General features: G+C 46.1%; 1 protein-coding gene across 19 annotated transcripts in view; it reads left to right on the top strand.

The window, feature by feature from the left end:
- Nucleotides 1–21,724, top strand: part of cacna1db (calcium channel, voltage-dependent, L type, alpha 1D subunit, b) — a 497,403-nt gene that overhangs the window by 381,295 nt on the left and 94,384 nt on the right. For all 19 annotated transcript variants that reach the window (XM_034171706.1, XM_034171704.1, XM_034171703.1 and 16 more), the window contains one exon: nucleotides 3,808–3,918. In XM_034171706.1, coding sequence (XP_034027597.1) covers nucleotides 3,808–3,918 — 111 coding nt within the window. The remainder of the gene's footprint in view (nucleotides 1–3,807; nucleotides 3,919–21,724) is intronic.

Below are 21,724 nucleotides of genomic sequence, written 5' to 3'. Positions count from 1 at the left end.
AATCTATCATTGCAGGTCTGTACTGATAGAAAACCTAAAAGGATTTTTCACCCTGGCGTAGGGTTGTGAACAATTGAGGAGGCTTGGTGTACAGTAACGCAGTGTTATGTAGATTTACATACAGTAACGGAGTGTCGTGTAGACCTGTGTGGAACACTGTGTGTTATTGAATGAAACATTTTTAATTTTTTACATCCATTTTGTGGATCCCTTTGCATCTGTCAGTGTCCCTCAGCGTATTGCCATGTAGGGCTGCATAAACTCGGTGTAGGGCTACATAGTCAGTACACGGCATTATTATCACTTTCTGAGGCGTTGCTTGGCCGGTCGCATACATTTACTTTTACGCTACCTGTTCATACCTGCCCGCAGTACCTGCCTGCTGTGCATAAAGTGATGATGTCATAGCATGCGCAACCCAAGAACTGTCTGCAGACGATAACATGAAAAGGTGAGCAGTGTGTGTTAGTCCCAATGTTCCGGATGATTTTTATCATGGATAGTCCGTCAATGAACAGCAGCCAAAGCAGCCAGTTTGATGAGGATGGCCTGCCGAATTTGGAGAGCAGCGCGGTACCAGCCAACATGACAAAAGTTAAAGTGGGCCAACTTTTTATTTTACGCGTTTGCTGGGTGTTGTGCATTTTGAAATGACATTAAATATTGTTAATGTGGTTCCACGTGTTGTGTATCTCAGTAAGTGATAATAATGCAAATAACATGTAGTTGTCTTGTGGTATGCATTTTCTGAGTCTCTCCGTCCACGCCCAGTCACCCAAAATGACTGATATTTGCCCTTGTCTAACTTGGGCGAATATCGGTCATTTTGGGTGACTGGGCGCGGACATCGGGCCTCTGAAAGTGCATACCGCACGACAGCTACATGTTATTGTATTATTACAGAACTTTAAGCTGGCCCGGTGTGAAAGGGGCTTCAGGCATTTTTAATTATAGGAAGAAACCTCAAGCAGAGCAGACTCTGTGGGGTGACCATCTGCTTTGGCCAGACTAACAAATAAAACAAAAACAACTCGGAATTAGCAGTGATGAAAATGTTGCAGCCATATGTAGTCCAATGTTCACAATGACAGATGACCAAAAGAGCAACCAGGAGGTGTAGGAGGTGTGTTCACTTCAATCCTGATGCATCTCCAACCTTAAAAAAACAAATGCCCCATATCCCCATGAGACAACCAAAGCTGTTGACTTGGTAGTCTTTTGTAGTGTTAGTGCTGTATTTCTAAAGTTTGTGTATATTTTACAAACACTAACTAAATTTGGATGGTGAGTGATTTGTTGCTGGCTATGGATGTGGATTCCACTCCTGTGTTGCTGTTGCTTGATTTGAGTGTGGCTATTGATACAGTTGATCACAGTATTTTGTTGGAGATAACTGAGAATTATTTCAAGATTTCTGGACGGGCGCTTTCATGTCTGAGATCATATTTGTTCGACCAACTGTAGTGTGTTTACACCAAGAAAACCTCTGAATTCTCAGTTATAACATATGGGGGTACCTCAAGGTTCTATTCAGTGGCCACTATTGTTTTCGCTTTATGTTGCACCTCTTGGTCAGATTATACAGAACCATGGGATTAAATTTCATTGCTATGCTGATGATCTGCAGATGTATATGCCTGTCTCTGTATATAAGGTCTCCCAAATTGCAAAACTGGAGGTTTGTTTGATTGCAGTGAAAAGTTGGATTTCTTCTAACTTCCTGCACTTGTTGGCCCTGCCAGACTGCAACATGGTTGTTAACAACAGATGTTAACTTTCAGTTGAGAGAGTTGTGAGCAGTTATTCGACACAGCTTTTTTTCTGTGCATCATTCTCTTTCTGTCTGTGCTTTTTTCCTTACAAACTGCATGTATCCTGATTAACCTCCTTTTGTTCAAAGCTTCGAATGAATCCAAGACAAAGAAGGCCATTCTGTCAGAACCTTTATTGTTTTTTCATCGTGTTCAGATAAAACTTATATTTTTCCCACAGCACTATTCTAATCTGTTATTCTGGATTGCCACTGAAGAGCATCAGAAGTCTCAGATGGTCCAGAATTCTGATGCTAGAGTCTTGTCCCACACCAGAGCATTTGGTCACATTACACCTGATTTTCATAGGCTGTTACTTTATAGCCGCATTCACACTGGACGCGACGCGAGCGATGGCGGCGACAGGTTGCCATGTAATCTCTATGGAAGGACACATTGTGGCGCCACAAAAGTTCAAGCCACGCAATGCGACGCAATGGACGCGAATGAAGCGATGCGAATGAAGCGATTTTGAGCAATTGGCACATTTGTGGCGCAATATCGTGTCGCGCCGCATTACCCTCCTCCCCAAGTGGAAAAATCTGAACTTTTTCATCTTGTCACGATGCGATGACCAATCAGGGACTGGATATGTAGTGACGTGGAGATGTTTGGAGTGTGAATGAGTTTTTGAGAGACAGAGTTTTTGGGGGGAAGAGCGAGCAGCAGCCCCGCATCAGTGGCAGCGGACAGTTTTTTTTTTCTTCATGTGCGCGTACGAGTGAATCGTCAGTGAAGATTATTTTATTTATTAACTACACAGATGTATAATAAAACAAATGGTGACTGATTTATAAACACAGTTATGACAGAGTTTGGGGGAAGAGCAAGCAGCAGCACCACAGCAGCGGCAGCGGACAGTTTTTATTTATTTATTTTTTATTGTTTACATGTGCGCGCGTGAACGGTACAGGAGGTCCTCAAACTGGGTCCTGCAGAGGGGGAAGTTGTTGGGAAGGTGTCGTAACACGGACCCGCAACAGGGGGCGCAAATGAACGGACAATGGATAAGACAAAGAGTAACAATTTAATGTTGTGAAACGCACAACTGGATACAGACAAAAATATAATGCCAATTAAACACAAGGTGACGTGCGGGCAGGCTCGAAGATAGGAGACCTCTGACGATCAAAGAGCCGGGACCCACACAGTTTCCACCACCAATGGCCTGAAGAACACCGGAGCCGCCAAGTCCTGAGTCCCCAGGTGGTCACCGTCTTCTGTTGCAGACCCTGGTACTGCTGGCAGAAGATGAAAACAGTTAATGGTGAGTGTGTATCCACACACCCAGTAATCCTTCAATACAGATCTTCAAGGAGGGAAAACCTCCACCTCCAGATACAATTTCACCCGTGCAGCTCCTGTTAGTCTCTTCCCTGGATGGAGTGAGAGGCGAAGACCGTCGCACTCCCACTATCCACCAATCCAGCTTCAGACTGAGTCCACAGGAAAACGGCTGCACACAGAACAATGTTTAGATACAACTAAATCACAGCAGAGAAGGTTACCTTAGACGGTAGCAGATTTCTCGGCGAGGAGGTGGAGTAATAATCCGGCTTTTGTAGGGACGGTGGTGATTGGTGACAGCTGGTGTAAATGAGTGACAGCTGTCACTCTCTGTTGTCTCGGCGCCCTCTCATGCTTGAAGCCTGCACTCCAAGCAGGGCGCCGACTGGTGGTGGTGGGCCAGCAGTACCTCCTCTTCAGCGGCCCACACAACAGAAATACCGCTGAAAGTGGCCGTCTACATGCTTCTTCTTATTTGTATTTGATATTGACTTTTTAAATCCTGTTTTATGTTGAGCACTTTGTAATTTTTTTTTTTTTTTTTTTTTTGCTTAAAGTGCTATATAAATAAATGAATTATTAGTCTTGAATATCAATTTTAGATAAATGAATTAACATTATGACTCAAATTGTCCTGTACTAATCAGTATAAATTAGAAAATACATGTATGTTTAATAATTTCTAGTTTTTCTTGTTTGATGTTTCCAGCATCATGGTCAGTCTCATCTGTTCAACTATGCCATGGACATCCTCAACATGGTCTTCACTGGGGTTTTCACCGTGGAGATGATCCTCAAGCTCATTGCCTTCAAACCCAGAGTAAGAATCTGAATGTTATTATGAAATTATGCTGAATTTATGTAGAAATGATTGTTGCAGAGAAGCTACAGAGATCTGTCACTGAGATAGATAATGATGGGAGTGAAGTTTTAAGCAGAAACAGGTGATAATCGATTAACGCTGTTGTCTCCGACTGACTTCCGCATCAGAGAGGAGGGCTGTCAATCAAACCTCGTTCTCCAGAGGCGGCCAATCACAGCAGAGTTAGTGCCGACCTGGTTCCCTCCCCCATAGTGCCATAAACCTGGAGTGAGAGAGCAGGAATTCTCTGCATGCCAGCAGAAATCAACTTTGAGTGGGCGGGGGGAGCGCTGGACTTCGCACGCAGCACTATTTGCACGTGTGTGCAGACACAATTTGTGTATGCGTAGTGATAATTTCAATCAATCAATCAATCAATCAATTTTATTTATATAGCGCCAAATCACAACAAACAGTTGCCCCAAGGCGCTTTATATTGTAAGGCAAAGCCATACAATAATTATGTAAAACCCCAACGGTCAAAACGACCCCCTGTGAGCAAGCACTTGGCTACAGTGTGAAGGAAAAACTCCCTTTTAACAGGAAGAAACCTCCAGCAGAACCAGGCTCAGGGAGGGGCAGTCTTCTGCTGGGACTGGTTGGGGCTGAGGGAGAGAACCAGGAAAAAGACATGCTGTGGAGGGGAGCAGAGATCGATCACTAATGATTAAATGCAGAGTGGTGCATACAGAGCAAAAAGAGAAAGAAACAGTGCATCATGGGAACCCCCCAGCAGTCTAAGTCTATAGCAGCATAACTAAGGGATGGTTCAGGGTCACCTGATCCAGCCCTAACTATAAGCTTTAGCAAAAAGGAAAGTTTTAAGCCTAATCTTAAAAGTAGAGAGGGTGTCTGTCTCCCTGATCTGAATTGGGAGCTGGTTCCACAGGAGAGGAGCCTGAAAGCTGAAGGCTCTGCCTCCCATTCTACTCTTACAAACCCTAGGAACTACAAGTAAGCCTGCAGTCTGAGAGCGAAGCGCTCTATTGGGGTGATATATTGTGTGCGTGATGTGATAATTTGCAAACGCGCAGTAAATATCTGCGCTTGAATGCATTTTTTACACCAGTGTGGTTTTGGCACTGATGTGACGCCATACATGCCACCACGTCTGGTTGAAAAGAGCCATTTTGAAATTGGTGACACATATTGACTGCTAGGTCCACCCTGTACAGTAGCTGGTGCTGTGTTCAACAAAAAAGTTCTAATCCACCTTAGCTGAAGAAGAAAAATGTTTGAGCCAGTTTTGAATTTGAACACATCATCTCAATCACAGACTCCTAGTTATATTGGTGAGTAAACAGCTGTTTTCTAATGTCTAAAATCATTTTTATTAAACTCAAACTACAACTTGGTATAAATTTAATTAAAAATATAAAATACAGCTTCCTGATGGAGTGGTGTAGAGGAGGTTAAGTGGCAGGGGGTTAAGAGGGCATGGGGGGGTTAGGGTTAGCATTTTAGCCATGCATATACTCCTTAGAAGCATTTACGAAAAAAAGTTTGAAGGCCTTAAATTACATGGTGATGACTCTTTTCCAGGCATGTAAGATGCAAAATAACGAAATGCTTAAAATGGTGGCGATTAAGAGGGGAGTAGTTGGGGGGTGTGGGGGGCAAAGCTCCCCAGAAGCAGAAGGTTTTGCCATGATTATGTTCCCCACATATTTACTGAAAATGAAGTGTGACAGACCTAAATGAGATGGTGAGGACTCTTTTTCCAGGAATGTGAGAATGTAAATAAAGAAAATGCTTGAAGTGGCAGGGGGTTAAGAGACCCGTAGTTGGGGGGGCCTGGGGAGCAACTTCCCCCCCCCCCCCCAGAAGCTGAAGCTAATGCTCTCCAGAAGCATTTACTGAAAAAAGTCTGAGGAACCTAAATGTCATGGTGAGATGCTGAAGAGCATCACCCGTTCATGTCTGCGACATATACATATTATGCTGTTATTGTGTGAAAGGAAGCTGTGGAAATACCCCAGACTGAAGGCATGGAAAAAAAGCACTGTAAATAATAACAAGTGCTGTCAGGCTATATTAATTGCATATGTGACAGAGTCCAGCAGGAGTCACTGTGCATATGGTGATGGTAAGCCTCACTCACAAATGCCAAAAGAAGCGCTGGATGATCTAGATGCCAGAGCCCATGGGTTTTAGCCCCCTGGGTAGAGCGTCTGCCTCCCATGGTGGCGATTGGTGGAGTGGATGGTGTCCAGAGGTGGAGTGACGGACTAGAGAGTACATACACAGCACAGAGGTCAAACAGCCTTCGAAACAGTCTGATCACGTTCAAAGGGAATTTACCATGGGCAGGCACTCAAAGTGGAAAAATATCATACAGCAGTCGAGGTGGACTCTAACTGCAATCTGACTGTGAACTAAATATACCCACGGCATCAAAGCAACATTCAAAAACATCTGATTGCGTCTGAGGGAAATCCGCCTTGGGCAGGCACATCTACGTAATCCTGCCGACATGTCCCGCATGGCACCCCTGTGCATCCCGTTCAGGGTGCGCAAAGAAAATATTATAATGTGCAATGTGTGTGGCACGCATTCATTTTGTGAACTAGACGTGAACATTGTGCAATCAAACCAAAAACACTGTGTGTGTCACTGCGGGTCAGTGCGTCTCTGAGCGGCAGAGCAGCGTGCGCCTTTGATTGTGGCGTAACGTCCAGAATGAGCATGATATCACAGATGCATTGTCAGTCCACCTCGTGTCAGAGGATGTACAGTTGTGCTCAAACGTTTACATACCCTGGCAGAATTTTCGCTTTTGTTTTTTTTTTTTTTGGCCATTTTTCAGAGAATATGAATGACAACACAAAAACTTTTTTTCACTCATGGTTAGAGATTGGGTGAAGCATTCATTGTCAAACAACCATGTTTACTCTTTTTAAATCAAATCAATTTTATTTATATAGCGCCAAATCACAACAAACAGTTGCCCCAAGGCGCTTTATAAATCATAATGGCAACACAAACTACCCAAATGACCCTGATCAAAAGTTTACATACCCCTGTTCTTAATACTGTGTATTGCCCCTTTAACATTAACGACAGGTTGGAATCTTTGTGGTAGTTTTGGACGACTGCCACTGAATATGTTTTGGACTTTATTTACATTAATTACAATGGGGTGTGCAGCCAGTACATTCTGAGTGCCGGTCCCAAGCCCGGATAAATGAGGAGGGTTGCGTCAGGAAGGGCATCCGACGTAAAACAAGCCAACACAACTATGCAGACTAAGGGCCCTGTTCCACTGGGGAGAGGATTAATTGCGCATGAATTGAGTATACACATTGCCAGCGTTCGTTGTCGTCCGCAACAAAAATGGCTATACTTTCCCAGTATGAATTAGGGATATATTAATAATATATAGCGAATATATGATGAACAATCACGGTTATATAACGGATTTAGTGAGGAAACGGATCTGATGCATTGCGATTATCAATCAATCAATCAATCAGTTTTATTTATATAGCGCCAAATCACAACAAACAGTTGCCCCAAGGCGCTTTATATTGTAAGGCCATACAATAATTACGTAAAAACCCCAACGGTCAAAACGACCCCCTGTGAGCAAGCACTTGGCGACAGTGGGAAGGAAAAACTCCCTTTTAACAGGAAGAAACCTCCAGCAGAACCAGGCTCAGGGAGGGGCAGTCTTCTGCTGGGACTGGTTGGGGCTGAGGGAGAGAACCAGGAAAAAGACATGCTGTGGAGGGGAGCAGAGATCAATCACTAATGATTAAATGCAGAGTGGTGCATACAGAGCAAAAAGAGAAAGAAACACTCAGTGCATCATGGGAATCCCCCAGCAGTCTAAGTCTGTAGCAGCATAACTAAGGGATGGTTCAGGGTCACCTGATCCAGCCCTAACTATAAGCTTTAGCAAAAAGGAAAGTTTTAAGCCTAATCTTAAAAGTAGAGAGGGTGTCTGTCTCCCTGATCCGAATTGGGAGCTGGTTCCACAGGAGAGGAGCCTGAAAGCTGAAGGCTCTGCCTCCCCATTCTACTCTTACAAACCCTAGGAACTACAAGTAAGCCTGCAGTCTGAGAGTGAAGCGCTCTATTGGGGTGATATGGTACTATGAGGTCCCTAAGATAAGATGGGACCTGATTATTCAAAACCTTATAAGTAATAAGAAGAATTTTAAATTCTATTCTAGAATTAACAGGAAGCCAATGAAGAGAGGCCAATATGGGTGAGATGTGCTCTCTCCTTCTAGTCCCCGTTAGTACTCTAGCTGCAGCATTTTGAATTAACTGAAGGCTTTTTAGGGAACTTTTAGGACAACCTGATAATAATGAATTACAATAGTCCAGCCTAGAGGAAATAAATGCATGAATTAGTTTTTCAGCATCACTCTGAGACAAGACCTTTCTAATTTTAGAGATATTGCGTAAATGCAAAAAAGCAGTCCTACATATTTGTTTAATATGCGCTTTGAATGACATATCCTGATCAAAAATGACTCCAAGATTTCTCACAGTATTACTAGAGGTCAGGGTAATGCCATCCAGAGTAAGGATCTGGTTAGACACCATGTTTCTAAGATTTGTGGGGCCAAGTACAATAACTTCAGTTTTATCTGAGTTTAAAAGCAGGAAATTAGAGGTCATCCATGTCTTTATGTCTGTAAGACAATCCTGCAGTTTAGCTAATTGGTGTGTGTCCTCTGGCTTCATGGATAGATAAAGCTGGGTATCATCTGCGTAACAATGAAAATTTAAGCAATCCGTCTAATAATACTGCCTAAGGGAAGCATGTATAAAGTGAATAAAATTATCACGGCAGTATTACGGGTGTATTATGAATGCATCGCGCACGTATTGCGTGTGCACGGCATCTGCATTGCGGTCATAAATGAAGCGCACTCGGGCCGTCGGCATCACTATTCACACCAACAATACAGCCTCTGGGGCATTGCTGGACTTGGACAAGTTGATCACAGTCGGTGTTCATTTTGTCATGCGAGGGTTAACTGTTCATGAGTTTGGGGAGTGTGAGAAGGTGTTTTTTCTTTTTCTTTTCTTTTTTTCTTTTTTTTTTGAGTGTCACAGTTGTGGCTAAACAACAACTCTTCCTTTTGTTGGTGTTAAATAAAAGTCCTGGATTGCAGCAACTATTACGTCTTTGTGGATTTACATAGCTGGACCGGCACTGACTGGCAGGTATGTCGCTTTCTGCCACACTTTGGGTTTACGTGTCGTGTTTGTTATACATTCACAAATTGTCCGCAAATCAGCTGCAAAGCAGATGTAATAAAAACACTTTATTGGTGGCCATTCTGTATGCATTTGCTACAACAGTTTTTTTAGTTTGTGATGTGGACATGACAGGCACAATGTATATCTGTTTTACACACTGTCCCAGTCCGCTGTCAAGCCGCAAATCCCCGTCAGTTGCGGATATCAGCGGTTAACGGCAGATATACAGCGCATAGAGTGAGTATGTATTGTGTATGAATTGAGTATATATGGAGTATGTAAGGCGGATATTATCCGCATTCAGATTGTTGAACAGCTCAAAAATCCTGGCTGTGGACATGAGTGCCTCTGCGGATGATCACAGGCGTGTTCGGATGACGGCCGACTCATACAGGCATGTGACACGGATATTGCGGATGTTTGGCAAATATGGGCCAATTTTGTGCACAATCCATACACAAATCCTCCTAAACGCCAGTGGGACAGGGCCCTAAGAATTGAATTTCCATACCGGATCGGTCGCGGCCCGGGTTAACAACGTCCGCCACCGGTGCTGTTGCCCAACAGGGTGCCGGTGGAAATTGGGCTACTGCTGGGTGAAGACGACGAAGAAGAGGAGGAGAACGTTCCCACGAACAGCGGGAGAAGAAGAAAACTAAAAGGGTGGAAATGAGAGTAGGGACTTTGAATGTTGGAAGTATGACTGGTAAAGGGAGAGAGCTGGCTGATATGATGGAGAGGAGAAAGGTAGACGTATTGTGTGTGCAAGAGACCAAGTGGAAGTAAGAGCATCGGCGGTGGGTACAAGTTGTTGTACCATGGTGAGGACAGGAAAAGAAATGGTGTTGGGGTCATTTTAAAGGAAGAGTATGTTAAAAGTGTGTTGGAGGTTAAGGGAGTGTCTGACAGGGTGATGAGTGTGAAGTTGGAAATTGAAGGGGTGATGATGAATATCATCAGTGCATATGCCCCACAGGTAGGTTGTGAGATGAAGGAGAAAGAAGATTTCTGGAGTGTGTTAGATGAGTTGGTGGAGAGTGTGCCCAAGCATGAAAGAGTGGTGATAGGGGCGGACTTCAGTGGCCATGTTGGTGAAGGGAACAGAGGTGATGAGGAAGTAATGGGTAGATATGGTATCAAGGATAGGAATGGGGAAGGACAGATGGTAGTTGATTTTGCAAAAAGGATGGAAATGGCTGTGGTGAATACCTACTTTAAGAAAAGGGAGGAGCACAGGGTAACATAAGAGTGGAGGAAGGTGCACACAGGTGGACTACATTCTTTATAGGAGGTGCAAGCTAAAAGAAATCAGAGACTGTAAGGTGGTGGCAGGAGACAGTGTCGTTAGACAGCATAGGATGGTTGTTTGTAGGATGAATTTAGAGGTAAAGAAGAAGAAGAGAGTGAGAGCTCAACAAAGGATCAGATGGTGGAAGCTGAAGGAGGAAGACTGTTGTGTGAAATTTAGTGAGCAGGTGAGAGAAGCACGGGTCGGAGGGGAAGCAATTTTGGACAACTGGAAAAGTACTGCAGATATGGTGAGGGAGACAGCTAGGACAGTACTGGGTATGACATCTGGACAGTGGAAGGAAGACAAGGAGACTTGGTGGTGGAATGAAGAGGTCCAGGAAAGCATAAGGAGAAAGAGGTTGGTGAAAAAGTTTTGGGATAGTCATAGAGATGAAGAAAGTAGACGGGAGTACAAGGAGATGCGGTGTAAGGCAAAAAGAGAAGTGGCAAAAGCGAAGGAAAAGGCATATTGCGAGCTGTACAAGAAGTTGAATAGTAAGGAAGGAGAAAAGGACTTGTACCGATTGGCCAGACAAAGGGACAGAGCTGGAAAGGATGTGCAGCAGGTTAGTGTTGGGAAAGTGAATGCACGGACCCATATTAGGGGGCGTAAATGAGCGGTCAATAGGAATTCCAATAAATAACAATTTATTATGCAAAAGTGCAAACAGAAGACGAATATGCTGAGTCCAATTAATAACAAAATGGTGACACGTGGGCAGGCCCAAGGGTAGGAGACGCCTATCCAGAGAAGAGCTGGAACCCATGAAGTTCCACCGCCAGCCGGAGGCCTGCAATACACCAGAGCCGCCAAGTCCTGGTCCCCCAGGTGGCCACCGCTCGAGGCTGTCAGACCAGTACTGCTGGCAGGAGCAAAAACAGATTAAGGTGGGTGTGTGTACACCCAGCAAACAGTCAGCAACTCACAGTCATCCTCTTGGAGGAATAAATCCAGATACTCCCAGAGTGCAGAGGAAAAACTGGAGGACGTGCAGTGTCAAATGTTATACTCAGTAAGTCAGAAGTGAGGAGTGGAGACGCCAACTCCTCCAACTTCCACAAACTCGGCTACAAGCTGCAAGTATAAGTCACAACTGCAAAGACTTCAGTTACAATGAATGTGCGTACGGCACAAAACGGCTGAGTATGTTTACCTGTGTGGTAAGCTGATAACTCGGCAGAGTTATGGTGTCTCTCCCAGGCTTTTATGGATGAGGTGATGATGATGGGAATCAGCTGTCAGCCTAACGGTGACCTGAAAAAGCCAGTGCGCCCTCTAGAGCCCAAAAAAATGCCAAAATGGCAGGGCGCCATCTGGTGGTGGGCGAGCAGTACCTCCTCTTCAGCGGCCCACACAACAGGATCCCCCCCTCAATGGGCGCCCCCTGGCGCCCGACCCAGCTTGTCAGGGTGTTCCCGGTAGAAATCCGCCAGGAGGGCGGATTCCAAAATGAAGCTCCTCTTCACCCAGGAACGTTCTTCTGGACCATAACCCTCCCAGTCTACCAGGTATTGGTACCCCCGACCTCTCCAATGTACATCAAGGAGTTTCTTGACCGTCCACGTGGGTTCTCCATCGATGATGCGGGCAGAAGGCGGCGCCGGTCCGGGGGTGCAGAGATCAGATGTGTGGTACGGCTTGATCCTGGAAACATGAAAAACCGGGTGTATCCGCAGTGAAGCTGGGAGCTGGAGCTTCACCGCGGCCGGGCTGATCACCTTGAGGATCTTGAAGGGTCCGATGAAACGGTCAGTCAACTTGGGGGAGTCCATTTGCAGAGGGATGTTTTTGGTTGAGAGCCAAACCTCCTGCCCCGGCTGATATGCTGGGGCCGGGGCTCGTCTGCGGTCTGCATGGTCCTTAGCCCGCGTCCGGGCCTTCAGGAGAGCAGAGCGGGCTTTCTTCCACACCCGACGGCATCTCCTGAGATGGGCCTGGACCGAGGGCACCTCATCCTCTCCCTCAACAGCCGGAAACAATGGGGGCTGGTACCCCAAACAGACCTCGAACGGGGAAAGGCCGGTAGATGATAAGATTTGGCTATTGTGTGCATACTTGATCTAGGCCAGATGTTGACTCCAGGCCGTCGGGTGCGCTGAGGTGACACATCTCAATGCTTGCTCCAGGTCCTGGTTGGCCCACTCTGCTTGACCGTTAGTCTGAGGGTGGTACCCGGACGACAGGCTCACCGTGGCCCCCAGCTCCCTACAGAAGCTCCTCCAGACCTGCGAGGAGAACTGAGGACCACGGTCAGACACTATGTCAGTCGGGATACCATGCAGACGCACGACGTGGTAGACCAGGAGGTCTGCAGTCTCCTGGGCTGTCGGGAGCTTCAGGAGGGCCATGAAGTGGGCTGCCTTGGAGAACCGGTTCACTATCGTCATGATGACCGTCTTTCCCTGAGACGCAGGGAGACCCGTGACAAAATCCACTCCGATGTGCGACCAGGGGCGACGAGGCACAGGCAATGGCTGGAGGAGTCCTGTCTCCAGCTGATGTGAAGCCTTGCCCCTGGCACAGGTGGTACAAACCCGGATGTAGTCCCTGGTGTCGGCTTCGACTGACGGCCACCAGACCCGCTGCCTTTTCACTGCCATGGTTCTTTGCACCCCCGGATGGCAGGAGAGTTTGGAACTGTGACAGAAGTCCAATACGGCAGTCTGAGCGTCTGGTGGCACGTACAGCCTGTTGGGAGGACCACCTCCGGGATCCGGATGATGCGTCAGGGCCTCCCTGACCACACCCTCCACATCCCATGTGAGGGCTGCGACGATAGTGGATTCCGGTAAGATGGTGTCCGGTGGGTCCAACAGTCTTGCTCCAACTTCCTCTTCATGCACCCGGGACAGTGCGTCAGACCGGATGTTCTTGGTCCCGGGGCGGTAGGTGATCTTGAAGTTGAAGCATCCAAAAAACAGTGACCATCGGGCTTGCCTGGGGTTCAGACGCTTAGCGGTCTGGATGTATTCCAGGTTCCGATGGTCAGTGGGAACCACAAATGGGACCACAGCTCCCTCCAACAGATGTCTGCACTCCTCAAGGGCCTCTTTCACCGCAAGGAGTTCCCGATTGCCAACGTCAACGTTCCGTTCTGCGGGGGTTAACCTGTAGGAGTAGTAAGCACAGGGGTGGAGAACACTATCGGACTCCCTGCTCTGGGACAGCACAGCTCCTATCCCTGAGTCAGAGGCATCCACTTCAACAATAAACCGGTGGTTAGGATCGGGCTGCACCAGAATGGGTGCAGTCGAAAACCAGTGTTTCAACTCCCTAAACTCGGCTTCGCACCGATCCGACCAGGTGAAGGGGACTTTTGTGGAGGTCAGGGCTGTAAGGGGGCCGACTACCTGACTATAGCCCTTAATTAACCTCCTGTAGAAATTGGCGAACCCTAGGAACTGTTGCAGCTTCCTACGATTTACCGGTTGGGGCCAATCTCTCACCGCAGCTACCTTAGCCGGATCGGGTGCGACGGAGTTGGAGGAGATAATGAACCCCAAGAAGGACAGAGAGGTGCGGTGGAACTCGCACTTCTCGGCCTTCACGAACAGCCAGTTCTCCAATAACTGCTGAAGGACCTGACGGACATGCTTAACATGAGTCTCAGGATCCTAGGAGAAGATGAGGATATCGTCTAGATATACGAAGACGAATTGGTGCAGGAAATCCCACAGAACATCGTTAACCAAAGCTTGAAACGTCACAGGGGCGTTGGTAAGGCCGAACGGCATGACCAGGTACTCAAAGTGACCTAAGGGGGTGTTAAATGCTGTCTTCCATTCGTCTCCCTTCCGTATCCGAACCAGATGGTAAGCATTCCTAAGATCCAGTTTTGTGAATATTTTGGCTCCATGCAGGGGCGTGAACACTGAATCCAATAGAGGTAACGGGTATCGGTTGCGAACCGTGATCTTGTTCATCCCTCTATAATCAATGCATGGACGGAGATCGCCGTCCTTCTTGCCCACAAAAAAGAAACCTGCACCTAACGGGGATGAAGAATTTTGGATTAGCCCAGTAGCTAATGAGTCCCGGATGCAGGTCTCCATTGATTCGCGTTCAGGACATGAGAGGTTGTACAGCCTGCTGGACGGATACTCAGCGCCTGGAACCAAATCAATGGTACAATCATATGGTCGGTGAGGTGGCAGGGTGAGTGCCAGATCCTTGCTGAAGACATCAGCAAGGTCATGATACTCAGCCGGCACCTCCATGAGATTGGGGGGGACTCTGACCTCCTCTTTAACTTCATTGCCAGGTGGCACCGAGGATCTCAAACACTCCCGGTGACAGGTTTCACTCCATTGAGCCACAACCCCAGATGGCCAATCAATCCGGGGATTGTGTTTTATCATCCATGGATAACCCAAAATAACTCTGGAGGTAGAAGGTGTTACATAAAACACAATCTCCTCCCTGTGATTACCAGAGACAACCAAGGTTAAAGGCTGTGTCTGGTGTGTTATTTCTGGTAGTAGGGTGCCATCTAGTGCCTGCACTTTCAATGGTGAAGGAACGGCCACCAGAGGGAGCCCCACAGCCTTAGCCCACCTACTATCCAGTAGGTTCCCTTCCGAGCCTGTGTCGATCAGTGCTTCAGCGGTAAGGGTTAAATCCCCACAGAGGATTGTGACTGGGAGTCGTGCGCATTTGCGTGGGACACCCGTGTGGTTTGTATGGCTCACTATTAGCCCAGTCTCGAAGGTTGAGCTTTGGTGTTTAACTGTCTGGGGCCCCTTATTCTGCGCATGCTCATTCGAGCCGCAGTAAACACACTCTCCACGTGCCAGTCTCCTGTGTTTTTCCTTTACTGTCACTTTCGCCCTGCTTGTTTCCATAGCAATGTCAGCAGGGGGAGCTGGTGTAACACGGAGAGCCCTGGCTTTGGAGCGGGGAGAGGATGGCACTAACTCGAATCTGGAGGGGAGAGGGACAGCGCGCACCCGGCCACGCCCTTGGTCTCGCTCCCGCTTGAATTCCTCAAGCCGATTGTCTAAGCATATAACCAGATCAATAAGACCATCTAAATCCCGCGGCTGATCCTTAGCCACCAGATGCTCCTTTAGGGCCAGAGACAGCCCGTTTACAAAGGCAGCGCGGAGTGAGACTGCATTCCAACCGGACCTCGCTGCCGCGATGCGGAAGTCGATTGCGTAATCAGCTGCACTCCGCCGTCCCTGTCAATGAGACAGGGACGGTGGAGTACTCTTGCTTGCCTCTACTGGTGGTTGGCTCTCACTGCGGTATTGTATCACTTCCTGTTCCGGAGCACAGCGGTGTTTTGCTGTATCTGTTAGCTGTTTAATCTGCGCAGTTAGATTGATCTAGTTACTTAGATAACGATTTGTTTCACAGTGTAATCTTCACGTGCCTTAACTAAAGCACTCCCTCTGCTGAATCACCTCTAAATTATTTACACATTATTCACTTTGTGTGTTTTTAGGAATCCGCTAGCTTAGCGCAGCTACTAGCTCTTAGCCGGTTTAGCATGGCGGCTTCTTGTGTCTCTCCCGCACTTTTCTGCTCTGGGTGTGAAATGTTTAGTTATTCCTCGGCCTCCTTTAGCAGTAATGGTACTTGTAATAAGTGTAGCTTATTCATAGCTTTGGAGGCCAGGCTGGGCGAATTGGAGACTCGGCTCCGTACCATGGAAAATTCTACAGCTAGCCAGGCCCCTGTAGTCGGTGCGGACCAAGGTAGCTTAGCCGCCGTTAGTTTCCCTCTGGCAGATCCCGAGCAGCCGGGAAAGCAGGCCAACTGGGTGACTGTGAGGAGGAAGCGTAGCCCTAAACAGAAGCCCCGTGTACACCGCCAACCCGTTCACATTTCTAACCGTTTTTCCCCACTCGGCGACACACCCGCCGATGATCAAACTCTGGTTATTGGCGACTCTGTTTTGAGAAATGTGAAGTTAGCGACACCAGCAACCATAGTCAGTTGTCTTCCGGGGGCCAGAGCAGGCGACATTGAAGGAAATTTGAAACTGCTGGCTAAGGCTAAGCGTAAATTTGGTAAGATTGTAATTCACGTTGGCAGTAATGACACCCGGTTACGCCAATCGGAGGTCACTAAAATTAACATTGAATCGGTGTGTAACTTTGCAAAAACAATGTCAGACTCTGTAGTTTTCTCTGGGCCCCTCCCCAATCGGACCGGGAGTGACATGTTTAGCCGCATGTTCTCCTTGAATTGCTGGCTGTCTGAGTGGTGTCCAAAAAATGAGGTGGGCTTCATAGATAATTGGCAAAGCTTCTGGGGAAAACCTGGTCTTGTTAGGAGAGACGGCATCCATCCCACTTTTGATGGAGCAGCTCTCATTTCTAGAAATCTGGCCAATTTTCTTAAATCCTCCAAACCGTGACTATCCAGGCTTGGGACCAGGAAGCAGAGTTGTAGTCTTACACACCTCTCTGCAGCTTCTCTCCCCCTGCCATCCCCTCATTACCCCATCCCCGTAGAGACGGTGCCTGCTCCCAGACCACCAATAACCAACAAAAATCTATTTAAGCATAAAAATTCAAAAAGAAAAAATAATATAGCACCTTCAACTGCACCACAGACTAAAACAGTTAAATGTGGTCTATTAAACATTAGGTCTCTCTCTTCTAAGTCCCTGTTAGTAAATTATATAATAATTGATCAACATATTGATTTATTCTGCCTTACAGAAACCTGGTTACAGAATATGTTAGTTTAAATGAGTCAACACCCCCAAGTCACACTAACTGCCAGAACGCTCGTAGCATGGGCCGAGGCGGAGGATTAGCAGCAATCTTCCATTCCAGCTTATTAATTAATCAAAAACCCAGACAGAGCTTTAATTCATTTGAAAGCTTGACTCTTAGTCTTGTCCATCCAAATTGGAAGTCCCAAAAACCAGTTTTATTTGTTATCTATCGTCCTCCTGGTCGTTACTGTGAGTTTCTCTGTGAATTTTCAGAACTTTTGTCTGACTTAGTGCTTAGCTCAGATAAGATAATTATAGTGGGCGATTTTAACATCCACACAGATGCTGAGAATGACAGCCTCAACACTGCATTTAATCTATTATTAGACTCAATTGGCTTTGCTCAAAATGTAAATGAGTCCACCCACCACTTTAATCATATCTTAGATCTTGTTCTGACTTATGGTATGGAAATTGAAGACTTAACAGTATTCCCTGAAAACTCCCTTCTGTCTGATCATTTCTTAATAACATTTACATTTACTCTGATGGACTACCCAGCAGTGGGGAATAAGTTTCATTACACTAGAAGTCTTTCAGAAAGTGCTGTAACTAGGTTTAAGGATATGATTCCTTCTTTATGTTCTCTAATGCCATATACCAACACAGTGCAAAGTAGCTACCTAAACTCTGTAAGTGAGATAGAGTATCTCGTCAATAGTTTTACATCCTCATTGAAGACAACTTTAGATGCTGTAGCTCCTCTGAAAAAGAGAGCTTTAAATCAGAAGTGCCTGACTCCGTGGTATAACTCACAAACTCGCAGCTTAAAGCAGATAACCCGTAAGTTGGAGAGGAAATGGCGTCTCACTAATTTAGAAGATCTTCACTTAGCCTGGAAAAAGAGTCTGTTGCTCTATAAAAAAGCCCTCCGTAAAGCTAGGACATCTTACTACTCATCACTAATTGAAGAAAATAAGAACAACCCCAGGTTTCTTTTCAGCACTGTAGCCAGGCTGACAGAGTCAGAGCTCTATTGAGCTGAGTATTCCTTTAACTTTAACTAGTAATGACTTCATGACTTTCTTTGCTAATAAAATTTTAACTATTAGAGAAAAAATTAGTCATAACCATCCCAAAGACGTATCATTATCTTTGGCTGCTTTCAGTGATGCCGGTATTTGGTTAGACTCTTTCTCTCAGATTGTTCTGTCTGAGTTATTTTCATTAGTTACTTCATCCAAACCATCAACATGTCTATTAGACCCCATTCCTACCAGGCTGCTCAAGGAAGCCCTACCATTATTTAATGCTTCGATCTTAAATATGATCAATCTATCTTTATTAGTTGGCTATGTACCACAGGCTTTTAAGGTGACAGTAATTAAACCATTACTTAAAAAGCCATCACTTGACCCAGCTATCTTAGCTAATTATAGGCCAATCTCCAACCTTCCTTTTCTCTCAAAAATTCTTGAAAGGGTAGTTGTAAAACAGCTAACTGATCATCTGCAGAGGAATGGTCTATTTGAAGAGTTTCAGTCAGGTTTTAGAATTCATCATAGTACAGAAACAGCATTAGTGAAGGTTACAAATGATCTTCTTATGGCCTCAGACAGTGGACTCATCTCTGTGCTTGTTCTGTTAGACCTCAGTGCTGCTTTTGATACTGTTGACCATAAAATTTTATTACAGAGATTAGAGCATGCCATAGGTATTAAAGGCACTGCGCTGCGGTGGTTTGAATCATATTTATCTAATAGATTACAATTTGTTCATGTAAATGGGGAATCTTCTTCACAGACTAAGGTTAAGGTTATGATAGAGTTCCACAAGGTTCTGTGCTAGGACCAATTTTATTCACTTTATACATGCTTCCCTTAGGCAGTATTATTAGATGGCATTGCTTAAATTTTCATTGTTACGCAGATGATACCCAGCTTTATCTATCCATGAAGCCAGAGGACACACACCAATTAGCTAAACTGCAGGATTGTCTTACAGACATAAAGACATGGATGACCTCTAATTTCCTGCTTTTAAACTCAGATAAAACTGAAGTTATTGTACTTGGCCCCACAAATCTTAGAAACATGGTGTCTAACCAGATCCTTACTCTGGATGGCATTACCCTGACCTCTAGTAATACTGTGAGAAATCTTGGAGTCATTTTTGATCAGGATATGTCATTCAAAGCCCATATTAAACAAATATGTAGGACTGCTTTTTTGCATTTACGCAATATCTCTAAAATTAGAAAGGTCTTGTCTCAGAGTGATGCTGAAAAACTAATTCATGCATTTATTTCCTCTAGGCTGGACTATTGTAATTCATTATTATCAGGTTCTCCTAAAAGTTCCCTGAAAAGCCTTCAGTTAATTCAAAATGCTGCAGCTAGAGTATTAACGGGGACTAGAAGGAGAGAGCATATCTCACCCATATTGGCCTCTCTTCATTGGCTTCCTGTTAATTCTAGAATAGAATTTAAAATTCTTCTTCTTACTTATAAGGTTTTGAATAATCAGGTCCCATCTTATCTTAGGGACCTCATAGTACCATATCACCCCAATAGAGCGCTTCGCTCTCAGACTGCAGGCTTACTTGTAGTTCCTAGGGTTTGTAAGAGTAGAATGGGAGGCAGAGCCTTCAGCTTTCAGGCTCCTCTCCTGTGGAACCAGCTCCCAATTCGGATCAGGGAGACAGACACCCTCTCTACTTTTAAGATTAGGCTTAAAACTTTCCTTTTTGCTAAAGCTTATAGTTAGGGCTGGATCAGGTGACCCTGAACCATCCCTTAGTTATGCTGCTATAGACGTAGACTGCTGGGGGGGTTCCCATGATGCACTGAGTGTTTCTTTCTCTTTTTGCTCTGTATGCACCACTCTGCATTTAATCATTAGTGATTGATCTCTGCTCCCCTCCACAGCATGTCTTTTTCCTGGTTCTCTCCCTCAGCCCCAACCAGTCCCAGCAGAAGACTGCCCCTCCCTGAGCCTGGTTCTGCTGGAGGTTTCTTCCTGTTAAAAGGGAGTTTTTCCTTCCCACTGTCGCCAAGTGCTTGCTCACAGGGTTTGACCATTGGGGTTTTTACGTAATTATTGTATGGCCTTGCCTTACAATATAAAGCGCCTTGGGGCAACTGTTTGTTGTGATTTGGCGCTATATAAATAAAATTGATTGTTTGATTGATTGATTGATTGACAGCAGCATATTTGAAGCGGCCTCGCCTCTGTTGGGATGATCGAACACCAGTCGAAACTCCCTTATAAACTCGGTATAAGTAGAGAGGACCCGTGAATCTCGTTCCCAGAGCGCCGTAGCCTAGGCACGTGCTCTGCCCCAAAGTAAATTAATTACGTAAGCCACCCGGCTGTTCTCAGACACGTACATATCGGGCCGTTGTGAAAAAATTAGCGCGCACTGCATCAGGAAGTCCGCACACGTTTCAACACAACCACCGTACGGTTCCAGGGGACTTATGTAAGCTTTGGGCGATGAGGGGGGGGACCTCTGAATGACCACTGGATTAACTCTGTTTGGCGGCTGATCCACTGGAGGGGGAGCGGCTGCAGCCGCGCCTGGTGCGCGCGCGTCTACCTGCGCGGTGAGAGCCTCCATCCAACAGCTGAGGTGAGCGTCCTGCTCGGTTAATAAATCCAACTGAGCAGTGAGGTTAGACAGAATGTGCTGCAGCTCACCCAGCGATCCTCCTGGTGGATCCTGCACACCTTGCACTGCCATTGATCGGTCAGTAGGTGGTAAACGCCCCTCGGAGTCCATGACGTGGCCAAGTTATCCTGTTGGGAAAGTGAGTGCACGGACCCACGTTAGGGGGTGTAAATGAGCGGTCAATAGGAATTCCAATAAATAATTTATTATGCAAAAGTGCAAACAGAAGACGAATATGCTGAGTCCAATTAATAACAAAATGGTGACACGTGGGCAGGCCCGAGGGTAGGAGACGCCTATCCAGAGAAGAGCCGGAACCCACAAAGCTCCACCACCAGCCGGAGGCCTGCAATACACCAAAGCCGCCAAGTCCTGGTCCCCCAGGTGGCCACCACTCGAGGCTGTCAGACCGGTACTGCTGGCAGGAGCAAAAACAGGTTAAGGTGGGTGTGTGTACACCCAGCAAACAGTCAGCAACTCACAGTCATCCTCTTGGAGGAATAAATCCAGATACTCCCAGAGTGCAGAGGAAAAACTGGAGGACGTGCAGTGTCAAATGTTATACTCACTAAGTCAGAAGTGAGGAGTGGAGAGTCCAACTCCTCCAACTTCCACAAACTCGGCTACAAGCTGCAAGTATAAGTCACAACTACAAAGACTTCAGTTACAATGAATGTGCGTACAGCACAAAACAGCTGAGTATGTTTACCTGTGTTGTAAGCTGATAACTCGGCAGAGTTATGGTGTCTCTCCCAGGCTTTTATGGATGAGGTGATGATGATGGGAATCAGCTGTCAGCCTAACGGTGACCTGAAAAAGCCAGTGCGCCCTCTAGAGCCCAAAAAAATGCCAAAATGGCAGGGCGCCATCTGGTGGTTGGCCAGCAGTACCTCCTCTTCGGCGGCCCACACAACAGT

The sequence above is a fragment of the Thalassophryne amazonica genome, chromosome 6, assembly GCF_902500255.1.
Source record: "Thalassophryne amazonica chromosome 6, fThaAma1.1, whole genome shotgun sequence".
In the NCBI taxonomy this organism is placed as follows: Eukaryota; Metazoa; Chordata; class Actinopteri; order Batrachoidiformes; family Batrachoididae; genus Thalassophryne; species Thalassophryne amazonica.
The sequence above is the reverse complement of the archived record's forward strand: the minus strand, read 5'-3'. Positions and strand labels throughout refer to the sequence as shown.